This window comes from Patagioenas fasciata, chromosome 15 (genome assembly GCF_037038585.1).
Source record: "Patagioenas fasciata isolate bPatFas1 chromosome 15, bPatFas1.hap1, whole genome shotgun sequence".
In the NCBI taxonomy this organism is placed as follows: Eukaryota; Metazoa; Chordata; class Aves; order Columbiformes; family Columbidae; genus Patagioenas; species Patagioenas fasciata.
The window spans coordinates 588,380-611,800 of record NC_092534.1 but is presented as its reverse complement, the minus strand read 5'-3'; the positions used below and the strand labels follow the sequence as shown (position 1 = coordinate 611,800).

General features: G+C 41.6%; 1 protein-coding gene across 8 annotated transcripts in view; it reads right to left on the bottom strand.

Annotated features, from left to right (window-relative positions):
* The window catches only part of SNX29 (sorting nexin 29), a 134,158-nt gene that overhangs the window by 53,244 nt on the left and 57,493 nt on the right, over nucleotides 1-23,421 (bottom strand). For all 8 annotated transcript variants that reach the window (XR_011741504.1, XM_071815184.1, XM_071815186.1 and 5 more), the window contains exons 17-19: nucleotides 21,938-21,993; nucleotides 20,806-20,887; nucleotides 3,925-4,065 (exon numbers count right to left, since the gene is read on the bottom strand). Coding sequence is in view for 7 of the 8 variants with exons in the window: in XM_071815184.1 (XP_071671285.1) it covers nucleotides 3,925-4,065; nucleotides 20,806-20,887; nucleotides 21,938-21,993 (279 nt within the window). In the remaining variant the exon portion in view is untranslated. The remainder of the gene's footprint in view (nucleotides 1-3,924; nucleotides 4,066-20,805; nucleotides 20,888-21,937; nucleotides 21,994-23,421) is intronic.

The following is a 23,421-nucleotide window of genomic DNA, read 5'->3' as shown; positions in this document are numbered from 1 at the left end:
AATATTTTCACATTTCACTGCTACTTGATGACAATATATAAGCAACAGTAAATACTTCATTTTCTCACTTTCTAAAATCCTCATTCAGCTGAAATTCTGCTTTCTTTTCGTATTTTCCCTCATACTCTGCAATTTTGCAGTTGACCCTGATCTGTCTGATTTCCATCCCAGCAAGCAGAATATTCTGCATGCAGCTGCCCAGTTCTCCACAGCTGTCTGTCCGTCACTCGCTCCTCAAAGCCCCGATACTTTGCAGAGCCAACCAGCGCTGAGCCTTCGGTGACCCTGCAGCTGTGGCTCCAGGTCATTCTGTAGAACACGGTGTCCCGTTCTGCTCCAGGAGGCCCCCTCCACCCGAGACACGACCCAACACTAAACCCAGTGCCGTATCAAGGGAGGTATTTGTGACAGCACTCAGAGCGAGCGCATCCCCTTCGCTGGCCTCCCCGTACCTAACGCAGCGCGTTGTAGCTACACCATGAATAACATCGTTCAGGTGCAGACCTGAAGGACATAAAAGCACACAACACCATTTCCCAAAAGCCGTAAAATAGTGATTTTTAGCCATTTCCACACGGAGAACTATGTTTTACCAATATGTTATTTGGACATCTAATAACACTGAGGATTTGTAAAGGATATGAAAACCATAGATTGATGTAAAGTAAATAGAGATACTTTGGTCAGCAGCATTTAGGTACTGAAACTGCTCTTTAGGCACTGATTTAAGATTGTATTGATTAATCTAGAAATAGGAAGTCAGCTGCAATCCTATTAAAACCAGTTTAGCTATGTCCTGGTTCTTCTAAGTAACTGCATTTTTCTGAAGCCAGCTGTCTGTTTTTGGACAGTGTTCGCTCCAGAGTGAACCTGGCTGGAAAAGAAAAGTCACTAAAAGAGAACTGGTCTTGTTTTAACCAAAACCAGGACAAATTAATATCAGAGAGAAAAAATTTATATTGACATCTAACAGCATCTTGAAAAGGGAACTAATATTTATAAAGTATTGAAAAAACTAGCATTGACACCATCTCTTCCAAATGTATTACCAAATATTAACCAAGCCTAAGACTGAATGTTTGCATGTGTAATATTCTGCACGAATTCCTCATCCTGAACTGCAAGTCCTACAACATTCCAAGACAGACATTCCCACATTAACTCATTAAAGAAACCTTTCAATGACTTCAGCTTGTTCTGTCACGGAAAGGAGGCCACCTCAGGGCCACTGACACGTCCCAGTGAGCCCCACAGAGCCGTGTGTGCCACGGGGTGACGATTTCTGCTGGATCTGCTGGCCAAACTTCAAACCTTGGGGTCAGTTCTGGGCCCCTCACACCAAGAACACCCTTGAGGTGCTGGAGCGAGTTGAGAGAAGGGAACGGAGCTGGTGAGGGGCTGGAGCACAAGTGTGATGGGAGCGGCTGAGGGACCTGGGGGGTTCAGCTGGAGAACAGGAGCTGAGGGGAGACCTTCTGATCTCTGAACTGCCTGAAAGGAGCTTGGAGCCAGGGGGGTCGGGCTCTGCTCCCCAGGAACAAGCGCCAGGAGCAGAGGAAACGGCCTCAAGTTGCACCAGGGGAGGTTGAGGTTGGATGTGGGGAACAATTTCTTCCCCAAAGGGCTGCGGGGCATTGAACAGGCTGCCCAGGGCAGTGCTGGAGTCACCATCCCTGGAGGGCTGGACAGACGGACATGAGGTTCTCAGGACATGGGGCAGTGCCAGGGCTGGGGAATGGGTGGATTCGATGATCTTGAGGGTCTCTTCCAATCAAAATGATTCTATCATTCTATCTGCAGGGTAACTGTTCCTGAAGCACAACCCCTGCAGCACAACCCCACAGGCAACACACGCCATGAGACGGTACAGGAAACAGCACCACCAGAGGACAAAGATCTGCCTCTGCACAAACGTGCTGTGGCCATAAGCTCTTGTGGGATAAACTGAGGTAGGACCTTGCAAAGCTGATGTGAGAGCCCCACTTTATGACCTGCAAGCTATTTGCAGCAGGTAGCCAGAAGCGGAGTTGCTAACCAATGCCGATGATACAAGTGGCTTGTGTCTCATCAACGGGGTCCCTCCGGAGTGCCATGGATGGCACCATTTCTTACTGTAAAGAAAAGATATTTTTTCAGAGATCTGATATGACAAAGTGATTGTGGGTTTATGCATGATGAAGGTAGAATTTTAGTCTAAAGCTAAAGAAAGAATAAGCAATGCAATTTTTTTAATGAATTGATCAACTGATAATTTTGTATGCATAAAATGTGCAACTGAAGTTGTAATTCAATTAGTACTTAAAGAAATTGAGGATGAAAGACTATCAAAAAAAGCTTAAAAGAAGGCTTTTGTACTTTATTGAAGTGGTTGATACTCCACAAAGGAGAATTAATTATATAACGAAGAAGAAAATACCTTGTTTCTATTACAAAACTATCCACTAAAAATGCAATGAAAAGTGCACAATCTTCTAGTATGTGAAATAAGCAGAGAAGTTCTTTCCTTTCCTATGTTAGTAGGCAATGAACAACTACATTAACCCAGGACTTTATGCCAAGTAAACACCCCTACACATTTTATTGGTAAATTCCATATATATTTATATCATGATCACTTACTACAAATTCTGCGCATGCCTCCTCATTTCCTCTCCTGTGTGCCAAGCTCACCTGCTCCCTGCACAGAACACTTGGGAGATATCCCAAGGCAGATCCCAGGCACTACCTTTAAACAGTCACAATCCACAGTCGCTCACATCCCAATGCAATTAATCATTTGATAAATATTTTTTTCATGTATTTCCTTTAGAAACTGGTTTACTCCATATGAATCAGCAAGGATGATTTTTCTATCACAGAAAAAGTTGCAACAGATATAATTAGGACGATTCTGGCATTTTACTGCTACATGTATTAATGTGGCCAAAGAAAATGTCAGGAAGATCTTTTGTTGCTATAATCATTATGTCAGCATTCTTTCCATAACTACACTGGTCACTATGGCTGGTGCTTCAAAGACATTTCATACAAGAACTAAGTGCTAATACAGGAAAATAAATAAAAGCAGAAAATCCTACATAAAAGCCAACAAATTTGATTAACATTAGGAATGCTGATTTAAGCAGCATTTTTTGTCATAAACACGATTTAAATCTCAAATATTTTACTTGTGATAGTTAAATAAACTTTTCAGATCATTTCTACACTGTAAAGAAAATGCCTTTGGTTACTTCTCAGTCCTTCCTGCATTTGTGATTTCTATTGCAATGTGTACTTAAGCTCTCAAACACTTGAAAGTTTTGATGGTTAAGGATTAAACTACACGATACTGGATACCCACTACATACATACTATGCAATAGTTACTGTATTTGTTGCAAAATCCCTATACAACAGGAAAACACAGAAATTTCCATTTCAAAATGGGAGAGCTAAAACACAAAGACACAGATTATGGGAATTACACATGCAAATGCCTTTAAAGAGCTGGTTCAAAGCACCTGAAATTGGCAAACAGCACAAGAAATTTAAGGGATTTAGTTTGATACTTTTTAAAATTTACAGAAATATTTAATGACTTACTGATCAGTGTTAATTGTTGGCATGTATTGAAAAGAATGGAGGAGCGATTACACTTTACGTATACAGCTGTCCAGGACAGCTGGGGCTGTGCCTTTGTCTGCTGTGTACGTCATCAATCATTCATGTTATAAAACCACTTTTCTTTTCAGTGAGTGGAAATATCGATGCATTAACTACACCAGCGGTGAATCTGCAGCTGATGAGGGCAAAGTCTGTACAAAAATACCCGGTACTGTCTAGCAGGAGTCAAAAATATCTCTGCCAGTCGCCTTTTTGTGCGTATGTGGATAGGGAAGCACTTTTTTCCCCAGCTCTTACTGACACAACGAGTTCTTGTAGGTACCTTGTTTCCAATGGCCTTTTTTGGTGGAAAGTTGAAAGTCCTCACTTGCTGGTACTTATTCTGTAATTTACGATGCAAGCTTCTGAACTCTGCGTATCTTCGGTAAACGTTCCATTCATCGTCCTTTATCCTAATATAAACCTGCAAAATACAGACAGGGAAGGAAATCATTTAAGGACAAACCACTGAATTGATGTATCTCTTTCACTCATGGTGTAACAGTCCCACATGGGTGATGCGATGGGACCAGAAATTCCAGATCCCAGATCCCTCTCTCACTGTGCATTTGCTGTTTCTGTTGTACAAGTCATTAATCTTCCTCTTTCTCATCTTCCCTCTACTCCTCTTTTCCTCTCTTTTTATTATATTAATAAAGACAAACATAGCTTGCTCTTTTTAACATGACTCTCGGGCAACCACGGTAGCACTTTTTGTTACCATGGTTTCCAGCATATTCCACCAGCCAGTGACCAAAGGAAAGAACAACGTAATACCACTGTAACATTGATTTCTAGGTACTCAACACAGTTCTTTCAACTTTCTAAATGAGCTGTGTAGAATCAGAATTGCAAAACATAATTTTATCCAAAGTATGAAACTTAATTTACTTTCTAAAAAAAAAAAACCAAACTAAACTAGAAATTGTATTGTTTGGAAAATAAGCAGAGTTCATTCTTTCTGCTTATATAGGACATTAAGTATAATTTAACACAGCTGTAGTTTTTGTGATTCTGTCTTTGTCTGCCACTCAATTATGTCAAGAGCATATTACCAATTACATGCTAAATATTCACATTCTCTACGAAAATTCCAAGCAGCAGTGCAATATTCTCACAGCAAGCTGAGATTTCATTCATTGCTAGGGAATGACCCTTCCTCTCCAGAGAGGAACCCGCCGTGTGAAAGGATGCTCCAATAGCACAAGTCGGGAACAATAAACCAGGCGTCCAAACTCCAGATCCAGAGCGACCTTTTCCTGAGTCGCTTCGGTAGGACCTGGAGCTCATTCATTCTCACATGTGTGTTAATGATCTTGGTATTTTGCATCCCCAACGGAGCTGCCTCGCTCCCCAAACATCCCAGTAACTGAGGAGAACAATGAAGGAGAAGAGCAACACCAACAGCCACCACGCCGAGAGCAGTCACAGCTCTGTCTGTGCGAATCCTGGGAAAACCCCAAACTGGGATCTGGGTTTGGCTGATTCCAAGTGAAGCACAACATGGTCCTTCTCCTCTAGATTAGACGAGTCCTTAGGAAACCAACCTTTTCCTAAGGACTCGCGGTGTGTTCGAGAGGGCGCTGGCCGGTGCCCGCCTCCTCCCGCCAGGCGGCTCCGCAGCCTTCCCGGAGCTCTTCACAAAGTCCCAGCTCTACAGACACCCGGTGGCTCAAATTTAGGTTTCTGTCTTCCAACCACATTCAACATGCCATGCAGATACCATGCAAATGCTGTCAAATCATAATATTTCACTGTAGAAAATATTCATTATATTGGATTTTATTGAATAACAAGCACATTTTTTGGTTACTATTATACCTCTTCATGGTTCATGATGATGACAAAAAACTAATACTATAATTCCCAAATTAGCACATCTAAGAATACAAGAGATTCAGACTATTGTGTGAATTACAAATGCATATGTAAACAAAAATTCAACTGGTTTTGGTAACGATAATCCTGATAGCGTCATGATGGAACCACTATAATAACTCTGCAACAAGTATTCAGATTTCTTTTGCATTTTGAAAATAAAGCCAGGATAAAGATAATTAAACACCTACAGGACCATCTGTTTGAACAATTCAGTACACTTTTGAAGGAAATGAAGGGAAATACGAAACGCAAGTATTTTGCACGATTTCAATAAAATTAACTTAAGGTAACTCTATAAAATATTCGTTACTCGCCCCGGTCCCACCGCTCTCCCTGCCTATTCCCGTCTCCATCCACACATTGGAAATCTCGTGTGCATTCCCTAGATTCAGGTTCAGCTTCCCCGCGGGAGGCATTGCCAACAAAACGCTTACATTACTTTTACGCAAGTTATTTAATACGGAAATCCTAATTGAACTAAACAGTTCTCTTTGCACATGTGATCTGATGAATCCTGCAGTTCAGTATTACCTGTTAAGCTGGAACCCATAGTTAACTAATTAAGGAAAGCAGTACACTGTAACTGAGATTTTTAAGGACTGCAAAACACATAGGTTAAGTTCTTAGATAAAAAATATTTTTCCTGTTCTTCTCTGTACATAGATATTGATTTCTTCTGGATAAACTTGTTCTAGTCTAGTCATACAAGTTATCTTCATTTCAATCAAATACAGACCATACACTTAAGCACAGGAAAAGTTATCTTTGTAGGCAAAATTTTGAAATACCAAATCAAACGACTTGAGACACATGGCTTGAATTTGTCTTAAAGTCATCAAACTATTCCCATCATCTTCCATGTATCCACAATTTCATTCACAGTCTTTCAATAGAAAATCAACGGAATCTGTAGCTGTCAAATACACTTGTGTGTGTGTGTGTGTGCGTGTGTGTGTGTGTGTGTGTGTGTGTGTGTGTGTGTGTGTGTGTGTGTGTGTGTGTGTGTGTGTCTCCCAGCTGCCCGTGCTGCACCCTCCAGCAACACCACTTTCTACTGCTGAAAATACCTTAACATACGACACAGAATAACAGGATGTTACAGAAAGCTGAAAGAACGATCCTCAGCCTCATTCTCCGCTTAATTTAAACCTCAATTCTGTATTCCTGTATGTGTAACTTCTTCCCTCACTAACACAAAAGAGTTCTCTGGAGACCCTCTTGTTTGTCACATCTGACTCCTGACTCACTGCCCAGGCTCTGGCTGGTTTGTCAGAGACAACCCAAGACACCCGAACAGGAACACACAACACGCAAACTGGCACCGCTAGTTTTAAAATGCGAACTCAGCCAAGATACTTCCTTCAGCTGGTCAAAGTTTTGTCTACATTTGCTTGTAAATAACACTTTAAATAATTCTGGAGTACCCTTGGTCCATAGTTTTACCTTTCTACTTCAGTACTCTGTACAGCAAGAAAAAGTGAAGTAGATATGAACTCGTAGAGATGCTTTAGTGTTTTGCTAGAGTTTTGTTCTTGGTGAAGAATCTATAAAATGTTCCCGTAAAACTAGAATATTTGCTTCAGATACAGGAATATCTGCTTGGATAGAACAAATTAAGAGAAAAAAGGATGAAAAGATGAATAATCGAAGCTGCTCATGTGAAGAGAACATATGTATCTTAAGCACATTGCTGGCGCTCAGGAGGATAAACCAATGATTGATTCCTACAGGGATCTGAGGTGTCTTCTCAGGCTGGCAATTTGAACGTGCGCCGGAGAGGGGGAAGAAGAGATCATACAGGGAGAAAGACACTTGGACCTCTTTTTTCCCCTCGAAAGGACAAAGTAAGGTTGGAACAAACCAGAAGGTCCATAGAACAGAGCACACTGCCTGTGTCCGCACGCCTGTTCTCATGGCTGGGTGGGAAAAGCCAGCAAAACCCATGGAAGGAGATGATGTGGATGAAGTTCCCACTGCAAACATTTCAACTTTTCCCCTTCTTACAGCCGGAACCTACCAACAAAATCTTGCATCTCCTTTCCACCTTGCCTTTGAAATAGTCAATTTAAATAATTATATATTGTAATACGTGATCATAAAACAATCATAATTTCATGCCAGGTCAAAACCACAACGCTTGTCCCCAAATATTTTCTAAACTACTAAAATTATCTGCTAAAACACTTTAAGCCCACTGTGATCCACATTACCTTTTACCAGTCTTAACAGCAAGGATATTTTCTTTTTTCTTCTTACAAAAATTAATCTATGAAAAGGCATTAAAAAAAATCCTCTTGTGGTACTGCTCTGGAGAGGGAACACAGAGCACACCGGGTTCTGCAGGGCCGGCTCAGAGCTGCTGGTGCAGGGCTGGGAACGGTGGGAGGAGACCGGATCTCCCTTATGAAGAAAGGCTGAGGGAGCTGGGGCTCTTTAGTTTGGAGAAGAGGAGACTGAGGGGGGACCTTATTAATGTTTATAAATATATAAAGGGTGAGTGCCACGAGGATGGAGCCAGGCTCTTCTCAGTGGCAAACAATGATAGGACAAGGGGCAATGGGATCAAGCTGGAACACAAGAGGTTCCAATTAAATTTGAGAAAGAACTTCTTCTCAGTGAGGGTAACAGAGCACTGGAACAGGCTGCCCAGGGAGGTTGTGGAGTCTCCTTCCCTGCAGACATTCAAACCCGCCTGGACACATTCCTGTGCGACCTCACCTAGGCGTTCCTGCTCCAGCAGGGGATTGGACTGGATGAGCTTTTGAGGTCCCTTCCAATCCCAAACATACTGTGATACTGTGTGATACTGTGATCTCACCTGCAGGAAAAGCTTTCCCCAACTATCCAACCGAGCTTAGAAAGAACACAGAAAAACTCCCAAACAAACCAACAAATTCAGTGCTCTGAACTATAAAGCAAAACTTATTACCATCAGTAAAATTTATCTACTTAGTTCAGTGGTTTAGACACTAAAGAGCCTGGAATATTCATTGCAACAACTCCCAGGTAATTATTAACATTTGGTTAAATGAATCTTATAACCCACAATAGTTCCAGAAAACAAAACTGCCGGTACATTGCTAATGTAGTCTAAAAAATAACAGAGTAGTCTTTCTGTGGAAAGAAGAAAATTCCTTTTAAGCAGAGGTGCAGACGTTCTGGGGTGAACTTCTGGAGCTACTGCTTGTTCTGTTCCTCAAATATTGGTTTATGATGACAATAAAGTTCTAAAAACTCTTAAAACTAACTCAACTTCAATGTACATCTTAATTATTCAGGAACACTAAATGTAAAAGATTTTGATCAAAATTTACAATTTAAGCAATACTTTATTTCAGGAGGCTGGAACACCCTTCCCTCCCGGTGCACAGTGTGCTCTGGGGAGAGCGCTGATGACTTCCATCTGTTTAGGAAGCTTTTAGCAAAACTACTGCTGCACTCAAGAGGTGTGAATCCAAAGGGGAAGTACAAGGTAAGAAAGAAAGTAAGCTACATTTCTTCACTTTACTTCGGGACAATGGAATTTTGCTCAGAATGTAAATTCCAGCTGAATTCTCCAAGTTACCTTTGAAGTGTGAGGAATGAATACAAATACAAGTTCTATTTTGACACATCTGCAGGACTGCGTTCGCGGGCAAGTTCCCTCTTTGAAAAGGATCCCATTGAAGAATAATGAAAAACAAACAGAACAATGCAACTTTTCAGCTGCGATACGAGCAGCTTTTGTGTGCCTTTCTATGTACAGACATACCACAGGAACTAAAGCAAACAAGCTTTTCTCTCAACGAGACCATTTTATCTGCTTGCACAAAGACTATGAATACTATTACATATTTTGTCATGTTAAATCTTCAGCTTCTTTACATTTAGTTCACCAAAATGAACAATACGGCATCAGTGATGAGAGAATGCACATCAAAGCGTGAGCCTTCAAACCAGCCAATATTGTTGAATGCTGAACAGAAAAACATTGTGCATCACTTCCATGCAGAACGACGCTCGCAGTGTTCGTGTGTTCACCAAACCAGCCCTACACTGACTGCACACTAAAGACAAACACGGCACAGCTACGATTTTGCTGGATGGAATCAATATCTTGTTTTTGTTTTGCACACAGGTCTAATCAGCCCAGAAGATTTCACTCAATAACATAATTAGTTGCTTTTGACAGCGAAATATTACCTGTAATACCAAAAAATAATTAACATCATTTCCCAAACATGCACTTTGAATTGACACAGCCACCGCAATGCACGACAGGCACTGCAAGGAGATGTTTCTGCAGAAGAGATCAGAGGCCAAATGACAGAACTGCTGCCTTTTTCTCCTGGTGCTCCACCCAGGGAAAGGAGAGCATCTCACCAATTAGACTGTAAGTAAGATAGCTTTTATTGATTCTAGAGATTTATTGGATACAAATGATTTTCTTCTTTCTGCACTACGTGTAAAATAATCTGAGAATTGAAACTCTACTTTTATTTTCCTTGTATTTTTTGCACCCAGATGAGCATTTCTATAAGCACATCAATGTATTAATATGCATTACAGTTTCCTTTAGAAAACCCAATAACTGTCCAAGTCTCCAGTGACCTCTGAGTACTCCATCCCAGCTACTTTAAAAGCTTTCTCCTTCGTGCTTCTGGCACATCCTCAGGCCCCACTGCAGATCCTCCCCTTCCCGGCTCTTTGCGAACACCAGGACCAGACCTCCCTCCCAAATTCTCCCCATCATTCTAGGCCATTTTCTTCTCTGCTTACCCTGAGCTGCTCTGATGGAATATGATTAGAAGACTATTTCTTTCTCATTTCTCCTTGTTCAGTGCTGCAGCTGCTAAAGCAATCCAACTCCTCATACATCAGTGAAAAGAAATTCAGCTTCAGGTTTAATTTTTGCTATTTGTTGCCTACTTTTCAACTACTTTAACTGTCAATCCATTGTCTTCCATTGTTAAGATATCTATACCTTGGATGAAATACTACGACTATGCTGGCCAGTGTATAAATTAAAAGTGAACAGTCAGATCCCAGCCTGTGCTTCCCCTGTTCCATCTCTCGCCCAGACAACTTGCTGGGCTCTGTCCCCGCAGAACCCGGGAGCAGCAGCTCCTGTTCTCCAGCAGCACTTTGGGGCTGGGTCGCTGGGTCCCAGCAGGAGCAGCCGGGTGTTGTGTGCAGCCCCTTCCCAGGAACAACGCTGCTCCTCCTTCAGAGGGCAAACAGAACAGCCTTTGCAGTAATACAAAAAGAAATATTAGGAGAAAAGAGACTGGTTGGTATTAAACAGCAAGACTGAGGAGAGACAAGGGAATAAAAAGTAAGAAAATAATGTTTATTGATGATAATCTTAGGGGGCTCTATACATATGCAAATAGCTACAGTCTTGTCTGATTAGCATGTTTATCTTTAATCTTATTTGGTACCATCTCAAATTTTTACTGCTCTGCAAACAAGGCAGATTGGCAAGTAGCCATTTAAATATTGATATCACTTTAAGAATCACAAAATCTCAGTTTCATTATATTAAGTGTCAGCCATTGGTAATTACAGCAACAAAAGGCATGACTAATGGCATTTGCTATACACTTCACAGGGAAGTGGAATCCGCATGTATGCAGAAAGTGAGATACTCTACAGTGGAGAAATATGATAAAATAATATTATTGCAATAATCATCTTGCTTCACAGGCACTACAGATACTGCAACTAACCATCACCATCTAGAGGTACAATGTAAATGCAAAGATATTTTTTCCCATTCTGATCTGGATTCTGCTTTGTCCCTGTGAACAAACTAGACAAGGAATTAATTTCTCATGGTGGCAGACTGAGCACCATCTGCCCCAGAGGAAAGGATCCACAGGAAAGGTGGGCAGAGCCCAAGAGCAGCCAGCAGAGAGCAGGCAGCTCCCTAGAGGAGCCGGGATATTTCTAAGAGCACACCCGACCTGCATCACCCTGATTTTACAAAGCTGCCTAATATTTAAACAGCCTGTTTAAAGGACCAGGCTTTCTCAGCTGTTACTTTGTACAAATTGCATCAGTTGCCTATCTGTGGCTAGGTCCTCTGATGCTTTAACTGATCAGCTTACCACTTCCTAATAGCCATCACAAACTTTGTAAAAGAATAAACCTCTGAAGCTCCTTTTGGACTCAAAGTATATAAACATAATCATTCTGATGTTTGTGCTAGAAGATATTGCTATGATAATTCAGTGTGAGCTCCAGTCACAATCCAGATCATTTCATCCAGTAACGTCTAAATAATCCTTATGACTTGCTGATTCATACTAAGGACATCAGCTGGTCATCTAATTAATCCTTCTGCTCGGGTGCAAAACTAATTCTACTAGCAAACCGTCCACACTGATGAATGGCAAGACAGCAGTCGAGACATAAACCTGCAGCAAAACGAAGCTGAGCAAGTACAGAGGAGGCGCGTCTGAAAGCAGGAGAACGCGCTCGAGATGTCCTTATCAGACCTGAGGTTTCCATCCTAGATCTAAATCATTCTTAGTACAGCACTGCAGGGCAATCGTGTTTAGTTCATCCTGCACCAGGACCTCCCATGTCTTTATGCTGGGATTGATCTCTCTTCAATTTAATTAGCTCAATTATTTTCTAGACCCGTGTAAACTTCCAGTATTCACAGCTCTGTGGCAAGATGTCATGCAGCCCAGTTCTATGTTGTGGAAAAAAACCACTGTCGTGCACTTGTTTCAAAACTGCAAGCTGGTAGTTTCAGTGGAGGCGCCCATTTGCACTTTAGAACAGTTCAAAATCTCCCTGTGTCTTTCATGATTGGAAAGGTTGCTATTTTATCCCCTTCTCAGTTGCCTTTCTTGCAGGCTGAGTATTTCTAATGTGCACCTCAAATGAAAAAGTTTCATTTTCACCCAGTTCTTTGCCGTTGTAATTGGTATTTTTTTGGAGAGGAGTGGAGCTGCACGCAGCCCAGCCAGAGACCACACGTGCCATCATACTTGTCAGTTTTTCTGTCCCTTTCCAAATGATTCCTAACAACTTGGGTTTAGACCTCCTTAAACCCTTCTAAAAATTGTGTCAAACTACCTACTTTAAAATGTTCTGGTACCGAGCTGGAAGGTATTGATCAGTCAGTTTTCAGCTGTTTCATCCTTGAATTCCTGGGGAACTGCATGTGGAGACTGATTCTTTATTTGTTCAATAAGATCTTCTACTGGTATCTCGTTTAAAAGAGACAGTCTGCTAACTCTACACAAGGAATAACCCAGAACGGGAATATCCCATAACAACTCCACGGTGAACAGAGATTTCAAAATATGCATTTTTCTGTTACTGTTTAATGTCCTGTGAGCTTCCACAGCTCGAGCGTCTGTCCTGCTGCCTTCAGCGAGTGCCCCTTCCTGACACGGACAGGAAAGACCACGAGCTCTGTGCCTTTCGGAAGGTGTAAGAGGCCTGTAACACTGTATCTCTCCTTTTTTTTCTTCTTCCAGAATGTGTATTTTCCTGATTTTTTGTTGGAGATTACTTAAATTCTTTAATTGAAAAAAATGCATTCGTTTACTTCTGACAGCTTCCCTCATTGCGCTGCTCAGCCAGCCCTCTCTTGTTTTTCCTCTCTTTTTTTGAAATGGGTTATGCATTTCCTCTGAGCAATATCCAAGTTTTTAAATAATCTTGATTACACCTGGAAATCATCTTACCTGTCCCTTTTAGGCTTGGTGGTGGTGGTGTTGCTGTTTGTGGTTCTTTTTTTTAAACCAGCTTCACTTTTTCCTCATTCCCTTTTTTACAGTTCCATATGCACCAGTCAATCTTGGGCCTTCTTGTTCCTTTTACAGTAAAGTTTCATTATTTACATGTAACCCTTTCTCTACCTTTCAGTTCACTAATTTTACGATCTTCAAGTGCCAGTAACTGCGTCCTGCATTTCACATCATCCCTCCTGTCAAAAGTCCCATTACTCCAGAAACGCATGCAAATCCTGATGAATCCAAACCTGTTGTTTTTTCAATATTTTTTCATTCCTGCAGCAAACCACTCCAGCTCCAGCTCTCCGAAGCTCCCAGACCCTCCTTTACTCTGCACCAAATGAAACCCAAGGGACCATTACCTTCCACACCAATCTTGTAACCCACCCAGAAACACCAGTTCTCTCCATCTTTTCACTTAACCAGGTCAAGTCAGTAACGACAAAGCGGAGCCCCCAGACTCACAGCCACCTCCCCTCAGTCGGGATCTTTGTCCTCAGAGAACTATTCACAGGACAAGCAAAGTCCTGAACGGCTGCTTAGTTTTCAAAGTCCTATAGCACAACATTTATTTTTGGTCTTTATTTATTGCAGTCACATTTATTTCAGTCACCTGGAAGTTTGTCAATCACTGCGAAATGGTGATGTTTCAGAAAACAAGTGAAAAAATATTTTTTAATTGAACTTAATAATTGCACTTAATTGCACATCCCATTCTAACCAGCTTTTTCACTAAAAATTCTACATCATTTAATAGTTGTAACATCCACACCTGGCTGCTATGAGTCTCTGGCTCTGTTAATTTCTGGGGCAGTTTCAGTGCTAAGCTGCGCACACAGCTCTGTCTGCCGCTCTCCACCGGCCCCTTGAACTCACTCCTGGCCACTGAGCAGAAAACCTGGCTCTTTCTAGACCTTGTCTTTAAATTCTTGAGACCCATCCCAGCCCCTGCTGGCGGTCAAACACCACTGCCCGAGCACAGAGAGCTCTGCAGACACAGAGCGCTGATGACAATTCCCACAGCTAATAGGATTAATTATAAAAAGTTGCTTGCTTTTAGAGTCCACAACCTTATTTCTGAGCTTGTCCAGAATCCTTAATCCTTAAAAGAAATTCAAGCAACTATTTGATGGTTGAAACTATGTGACAAGTATGCTGAGTTGGAAACTTCTCTTTCTATATTCACTGCAGAATAACATCTGGGGTTTTTAAGGATGGAAGATGTACTGATTTGGAACATAACATCTGAAACATACTGAAATGTTAACGTGACGCAAAGAGAAATGCTTTGAAACGCCCTTCAAAACAGCATTACAAATCTGCATTAAGCTTTAAACAACAAAATGAAAAGCAAGCAGTAAAACAAAGCTCCCGACGGAGTCTCCTCGCACTCTGCCCAGGGCAGGCCCACGCACACCAACCTGCCTTTAATTCATCTGCCTGCTTTAAGAAGCACAAATGCAAAATGGGCATGGACTTCAAAGAGGCACAGCCACCCAGACTGATTTCTCCTGACTCTCATATTCTTAGGAAGCATTTCTTACTCAAAGAAAAGACATCAGACACTGTGGAACTGATATATTCATGTTTTTCCAAGCTATTTGAAGGGCTCTGCAATTCTTTCCACTCTCTTTCAGTCATTTCCGAGGCACGTGATACCTATACAGCAATTTATTTTCTGCTAAAAACCACAAATTTATGAGCAAAAAGGGACAGAAGAGGCACAAAAATTCTGAAGTGCATCAGTAATAATGTGACACAGCAAATCTCCACCGCCACGTTGCCTTCCTCCCTCCGTCACGTGAAATGCTCCAGAGATACACAATGTTTAATCGGCAAAGGCGAACAAGATGGCTCATGACAGGAGAGGAGGGCAATCTCTTCAGCTTTCTAATAACAGTAAATGCAGAAGAAATCAGGCCATGTTCAAAATACTGCATTTGGAAAAGCAATGGTCAAGTTCCATGTCCTTTTGTATCGCCTTCATTTGGCAGCAACATCTTACCTCAATAGTATTATGCATAAGATCAAATTTCAGGCTGGCCAAGCATCTTTAGGCTGACTTCAGGTCAGCTTTAGGTGCAGCCAGCAGTCTTTAGCACATCTAAAAAGGACGCTTCCCCAAACCAAAGTCTCATACCTTCCTGGTCCAATTTGCACACTTCAGCTTTCTACAAAGTTCCTTTGACACCTTTTTCTCAGAATTAACCCACACAAGACGACTCATTTTCGCATCTCGAGTTCTGGTTACTCAAGCACTCAGAGAGATCTCGTCTCCAAAAGATGTTGGTAATGATCTCAAAAATATCAACATTCTGCAATATTGCTGCTGAGAATTCTCACTTTCCTTTACATTGGTATACAACAAGCAATCTCTCACGTAGCTGATACAAAGAGTTATATATGCATGCTCATATTTTGCCATTGGAGAAACAAATGATGAAGCAGCAAAACCAACGTTTATTATGACTACGAGGACTCAGAAATGAGCTCAGCCATTTATGCTAATTGTCAGTCCCAGCCCCTGCCTGTTCATTGCACACTGGTAGCCCAGTAAATACCCTGTTCCGCTGTTTCAACATTGAATCAAATTCCCTGTAATCAGGAGCACATGTTTTGGCAGCGATTTAACAAGATAAACGCACAGTGCTGTTACTGAGGCTACTCTGAAGTCCTATAAATTAATGCTTTCCCGATAGCTCTAAAATGCAGAATAATTCAGCAAGCACATGACTACAAGTGTGATCGGAGATGTGACAATCATGGAAAGTATTTCACCACGGTTCTATGCTACAGCGTGTACGTCTGTCTAGGAAAATGTCCTTTTTTATGTGCAGTGGCAAAAAGAAAGTTATTTACTAGACAGATACTCTTCCCAGCCCTGCTCCTGCTACAGAGATCACAAACTGGTAGGAACACCATGAATGTCTCCTCCCACCAGGAAAGATCTCAGCAGGTACCAAGATCAAAGTTTAATAAGAATTATATAAGTTTTACGTCAATTCTATAGGTAATTTTTGCTCACTTTTGTTACATATTAAAAGACAAAGTTGCTCAGAGGAATTCTATGATGCTCTGTGCTGTCCTGTAGTTACAGACAAACGAGTCTGACCAAAGACATTCCACGGCTCTTCTGGACAGACGCCTCCAACTTCACATTATGGTTGTCCCATGAATTGCTATGGTGAATAGATAATGAACAGAGCGTATTCAGAAGAACCCGTACTTTTTTCAAAAGTTATAAGAATAAACAGAATTTCGCATATCATGGATGCTCAGTTTTATGAGGATATATTGTAGACATTAATAAAATTCTCCAAATCATCTTTTTGTCCATCTAGAATTTTCAGTCTTCCAGAATCTTGGAATGATGTTTTGCTTCCTTCTTCCTCTTCAAGAGACCTACCCTCCCATCACAAGTTCTTTGTTTTCCATTGATGATGAGTAATGGACGAACTCTATTAAAACCCACTCTGTACCAGCACAACATGTTTTCTACAATGTCATGCCACTGATAAACAGCAATGGTGTGCAAAAGCACCCTAAAACCCCACATTCTGTTCAAGTCACGGGAGTGGCACCCTCAGCCCAACACTCTGCTCACCCCTGCAGCTGCTGCATGAAGCCCTGAGCCTCTTTTGAAGTGGGAAACTCTGTTTATTTCCCATGGAAAAAGCGTGTGCAGAACATCTAGAGTATATACAAATTCTGCATACTTCCCAGGCTTTCATGATGCCATTTCTATTATATAATCATGTACAGTCAAATTGCATAAAAAGTACTGAACCCTTTAGTAATTAAGTCTGATTTCAAGCTACAAATAAAATTATAAATAAGTTAAATTCCTTCGAAGAATAATTTTTTTAAATCTAGTTCTAATATACCTTAATGAAAAGCACTTTATTACTTTAAAAAAGTATTAGATTGCAACTTTATAAATAAATAGTTTCTGGGCCATGTCGCCATAGCAACAACACTAACAAAACTCAAAATACAAAAGCACGTTTAATAATTGAAAAAAGGTTCTTCCCATCCAACCAAAGAGGCTGCAACTGAAAAAGTGAATAATAACATTAAAATTGTTGATAAAAATCCAACTATTTGCAATACACGCAAATCCTCCGTGTCCCTTTTGCAAACAGATACGTGCTTGTGTGGGGCTTCCACGTCTTCTCACGCGTTTTCTGGCCACTGAACCACCGGGAACCTTCCAGCTGGCAGCATTGTTTTTAAACCCAACACAGTAACAATGTTACTATCGAACTTAAGAACCAGTTTTCCTCCCCTTCCTTCACCTACCACAGCACCTCCTCTTCCTAAAGAGACTCCTATAGGTAAAATGTCCGCTCATTCACAAACAGTTGCAACAACTGGGCTTTTTCTGGTTTTACTAAGCAGCCAGATGAGGGAAACCCGTGTGAGCACAGACCGTTCACTGGTGAACACCGAGATACACGGTCTGGTTCTGCTTCTGATTCACAGTTTCCACAGAAAAGATTTTACAGCACTTTTCTTTGCAATAAGTCTCTCATCGCAACAATGCATACCCACAATTTGATAATTAGAAATTACATTAACGCTTCACATAAATATGAAAGAAACATGGAACTGTGTTCACTGCATCCAAATGAGCTTTCCTTAGTATCAGTATTGGGTCATATTCCCCCTCTCTTGCCTTTCACATAACACCATAACACCAGGTATCATCAAAAAGACACAAAATTCATGCTGTACAGACAGTACCATCATATAAGTGTGCCAAACCCAAATAGCCAGAAATGCACTTGAAAATATAAGGGATATTCACTGGGAGCCCTCATTTCAATCTGTCCTGCAGCTGTAACTAAAAACTGTAGCAACTCAGGTGTCGTACTGCTGCCAACACAAATATTCACTACCAAATATTTTCTGGAATTGTCTTATTTTGTAGTTATCTGCCAGAAACTCAACATTTCTATGTGACTTCAGGAGGGAAAAGAAAAAAAAAAAAAAGGAAGAAAAATGATGGGGTACATTATATTCCAGCTTTTGCTTGATCAACAGTCTATATGTAAAAATGCTTGAGGAAAGACTGAACTTTTAAAACCAAAAGCTTTTTAAATAGTATATTGAATTACCCTTTGGTGCTCATCCATCCACACAGACAACCACCAATTCAAGGCTGACTCCACAGCCCTGGGGACAAGGACGAAGTGCACAGGGGCTCAACTGGTGTTCCAGACCCTGCAGGGAGGGATGGGGCTTGTGTGGGGCTGGGGGTCAGCATCAACACGTGGCTGCACAGCAGGTGCCGCTGACAGACCACGGGACTCCCTCTGAGGGTCAGGACTGCTGGCGGACACTAACTCCACCTGACAGAGCAGGGCAGGAGCAGCTCTGCCTACAGGCTGGTGAGGAAATGGTGGATGCGGTGGAAAGCAAATGGTGCATGGTGACAGGAGCAAGAGAACCTAAGAAATGACAAAGCAGGACGAAAAGAAGAAAACAAGAACCTAGGAAACAAGCAGGAGAAACCAGAGTTCCTCTAGTGGTCACGAAACTGCAACGTCATCATAGAATCATAGAACAGTTTGTGTTGAAGGGCCCTCCCCAGCTCCCCAGTGCCCCCCTGCCATGACAGGGACATCTTCACCAGCTCAGGGTGCTCAGAGCCCCGTCCAGCCTGGCCTGGGATGTCTCCAGGGATGGTTCATCCACCACCTCTCTGGCCAACCTGGGCCAGGCTCTCACCACCCTCAGGGGCAAAAAATAATGAGGGTACCAGAGCTCCGGTGTGGTGGGATAATGATGCTTTAGCAAGACTGGGTCTGGGTTTGAGAATGTGGAGCCGGTGACAGCAGAGTGGTGGAATGTGTGAGAGCCAGAAAGACAAAAATAATCACACTTGTCAATACGTTAGGTTTCCACAAACATTTGCACACCTGAATTTGAGCGATTATTCAATGCTTTTGAACAAATTACTAACTGTTCAGTATTGCCAGGTTTTCTTTCCATTAGCTAAAGTCTTATTTTTCATTGCCTTTTACTGGCCAAAAGGTGGGTGCTTTGCTGTATTTTTCAACTATCTGCCAACACTTCATAAATGATTCAAAACTCTACAAAAACCACCACTGAAAGTGAGAGGAATGTTTAAAAGCTTCTGAAATCTTGCTCAGAACTAAGTACATGTGGCTGATACAAAAGTGGGAAAAACATGCAGCTGCTAATAACCCACACATCAAGAAATACAAACAGCCTGGGAGAGGACAGCATTTAAACTTGGCCCTTCTATTCTATCCACGGAGGGTATAACTGTTCTGAAACTGAGGATCCAGGAATCAAAAAACATTCTAGGATGTCAATGCTTCGACTACAAGGCAGACTGGAACCAAAGCCTCAGTTCAGGACACACGATGGACACAGCCAGTGCCACAGAGCAAAGGCTTCTTGCACCACTCCAAATGTTTGTGAGTGAGCTACTGCAGTAAACCATGTCAGCAACATTTCTGCTCACTGACATCCCCCAAACTGAAAGAGAACATGTATATGCATTTTGAAGAAGGCACCAGTGATTAATACTGAATTGCTGTACAGTCTGGCCAATGCTGTCACCTTACTACCAGTATTATTACCTTATTATTCAATATCAAGTAATAAATCACAGAATCCCAGAATGTCAGGGTTGGAAGGGACCTGGGAAGCCCATCCAGTGCAATCCCCCCATGGAGCAGGAACACCCAGCTGAGGTTCCACAGGAAGGTGTCCAGGCGGGTTTGAATGTCTGCACAGAAGGAGACTCCACAACCTCCCTGGGCAGCCTGGGCCAGGCTCTGACACCCTCACCAGGAACAAGTTTCTTCTCATCTTTCAGTGGAACCTCCTGTGTTCCAGTTTGCACCCATTGCCCCTTGTCCTGTCACTGGTTGTCACCGAGAAGAGCCTGGCTCCATCCTCCTGACACTGCCCCTTTCCATATTGATCCCCAGGAATGAGTCCCCCCTCAGTCTCCTCTTCTCCAGCTCCAGAGCCCCAGCTCCCTCAGCCTTTCCTCACACGGCAGATGCTCCACTCCCTTCAGCATCTTGGTGGCTGCGCTGGACTCTCTGCAGCAGTTCCCTGTCCTTCTGGAACTGAGGGGCCACAACTGGACACAATATTCCAGGTGTGGTCTCCCCAGGGCAGAGCAGAGGGGCAGGAGAACCCCTCTGACCTACTGACCACCCCCTTCTAACCCACCCCAGGTACCATTGGCCTTCCTGGTCACAAGGGCCCAGTGCTGGCTCATGGTCACCCTGCTGTCCCCAGGACCCCCAGGTCCCTTTCCCCTACACTGCTCACTAATAGATCATTCCCCAACTTATACTGGAACCTGAGGTTCCATAAAAGCCAACTCTTAAAATAAACTATTTGGATAATCAACACAACCCTACGGATGAATATATATATGAAATTACTGCTGCTGTTCATTAACTAATTTTTAATGAAATTGTACTGAGATCTTTAAATTATTGACATGTGCCATTTCAGTCAGAAACTTTTCCATAGAACCCATGTTAAGATGTATCACTCACCTGATAAACATGGAACGCATTGGCAGCTTTTCCACGCAGGAAGACTGAGGGAATCCAAACATTAATAAGAGCACGATTTGATCTGAGGAGGAGAGAGTAGAACGTAAAATACAGAATCATATTTACGTATAAGAATCGCAAAGCAGCTACCTCCAGTGGTTTAGATAATGATCAAAGTGATCAACGAAGCAACTTAACATTTCCAATGGAGTATCAGAAGAATTGTTCTTCTGTTTAAACCTTTAAACCTGCTGTATCTAAATTGTTCCCTAAAATTAACATAGCAGAAAAAGAGCACTGCAACAATTCCCTCTGCAGGTGTTTTGGTTTGGGTTTTTTTCTTGGTGGTGGTTGGTTGTGGTTTGTTTGGTTTTTGGTTGGTTGGTTTTGGTTTGGGTTTTTTTGTTGTTGTCTTGTGTTGGGTTGGTTTTTACAGCACGTATGTGACAAGATTTGATTATACAAAACTATTCATTTCAACGAATTCAACATTTTTGTCCACAAAAGTCAGCAAAACAGTGAGTTCATTAAATAAGAGAAGAGCACTGCACAATTATGGAGAAGCCATTTTCATCTGCTCTTTGTAATTCATCTCCAAATGTCTACGATTCCAAGACACAAGCTACATTTTTACCCCTCAGCCACCAAACGCTCGATTCATCAGTCTGACTAATACAGGCAAGGCTCTGAATCACAATACTTTAGAATGGCCTGGGATGACCAGCTGGGCTCTCTGAGGGTTTTCTGTAGTACTATTTGTGTGAGCTGATTCAGATTTACTCTGTAAAAACGAGAAAGTCCATCACATTATGAACATCTGTCATCTGTCACACCCAAAGCAACAGCAAACAGGTACTTCTGGGTGCTTTGTTAGAATGCCAAGACCTGGTGCACTGAAAGAGCACTCCAAGAGAATGCTTGGAAATCTAAACTTCTGGCATTCAACATTACTAAAAACTACACCAGGGCACGGACCATGCAGCTCTTCAAACTCCTCAGCCATGGAACACCACAGCTCAGAATTCAGTCATTGGGTAAAATACAGGAAAATTAAATTATTGAACCTGTTCGTTTATTCTTCTTTCCCTTAAAGACAGTATCAAGAGAAAAATATGTGTATTATGAAACTTACATTTCAAAATCTGACAAACTCTGGTCTTCAGACGTTTGACTCAAATCTCCAGGGACCTACATTTACAAAACAGAAATAATTCACACACATGGGTTATTACGCTTTCTATTAAGAGAGCATAATATTATAAGGAAATTACAATTCAACATTCAATTCCTTAAATGCCAATAAAAACTATTCTTGAGAAACCCTAAAAGAAAAACAAACAACTGTGCAACAGGGTTATGAACATACCACCCTTGCACGTTCTTCTTGTTAGAATTTGCTGCAGTTTTGTAAAGAAATTGTGGTTTGTAAAAGTGTGTAATTTTGCAAAGCATAAAAAACCCAGGAAAAAAGCATCCACTATTGGGTCTTTATGAGCAAATGATGCTAAAACAAAGTACATTGTGTGTATGAACAATTTATGGGAAGAGATGAAGCACATAAAACCTAGCGATCACTTTCTTTTGCAACCAACATACCATCAAGAGAAAGACGTGAGCATTTTATTTTAGCTGCGTTCTTACGAAACATTAAATAGCTACCGAGGTTCATAAAGACGGCAAAGCCGGACTAACACCTGCAGAATCCAAAGAACACAGCTGGCAGAAAACGAGACTGAAAGAGCATTTCGAACTGAAACAGTAGTAGCTTTTTACCATACTTTAAAGGTAGTTAAACATTAAAGGATCTCTCCTCACCTTTATATACCATAAAATGTAAAGCATAACACAGAACAGTGTGTTTTCATGAAGAAAAACAGCTAAAAGTTGTGAACTTGCAGAGACAGCTTCTACGTTAGTTAAATATTGGTTCAGTGTATCTCTATAATGTATTTTGCATGCATATCACTATTTTTCACAATATTTGCTGCCTGAGAAACTTCAATATATATTATTTTTGTAAAGCAATATATATTCATTTATTGCAAAGCAACAGAACCCTTCTAAGGGACTATGTCCTTCCAGATGTTGTGACAGACCAGCTCTTGGCCTCCCAGCACACAGGACAAAACTGAATTTTGCCTTCCCAAGAGAAGAGGGATATGGCTCAGCCACAACTCAGCCACTCCTGCCAGAGAAAAAAAGGACCAGATCCATTCAGTTATTTTAATTAACTTCAGGAGAAGTTTTTCAGAAAAACCTAAAAAATCGAGTGTGGACTGCAGCCACAAGAAAAAGAATGAGACGTGAATGAGTTCAGGGCTTGCACGTCTGCGTTGAAACAGACCGGTTACTGATTCTGAGATGGCAACTGAAGTGCCGCTCATTGTGGCGCAAACCAGCGATGCAGACATCACACCCCTGTGCTCCCCCATCCCCTTGAAAAGCCATACTTTGTGTTTCACAGGCCTCTGTGGTTCCTGCACAAGTTCTGCCCCAAGTTCTTCCACTTAAAAAGTTCCTCCTGCTATCTCATACATTAAAACATAATATCAGTATCTAACTACTGGATTAGGATATGGAGACACAAAGTTAAAACTGAAATCTCCGAACAGGGAC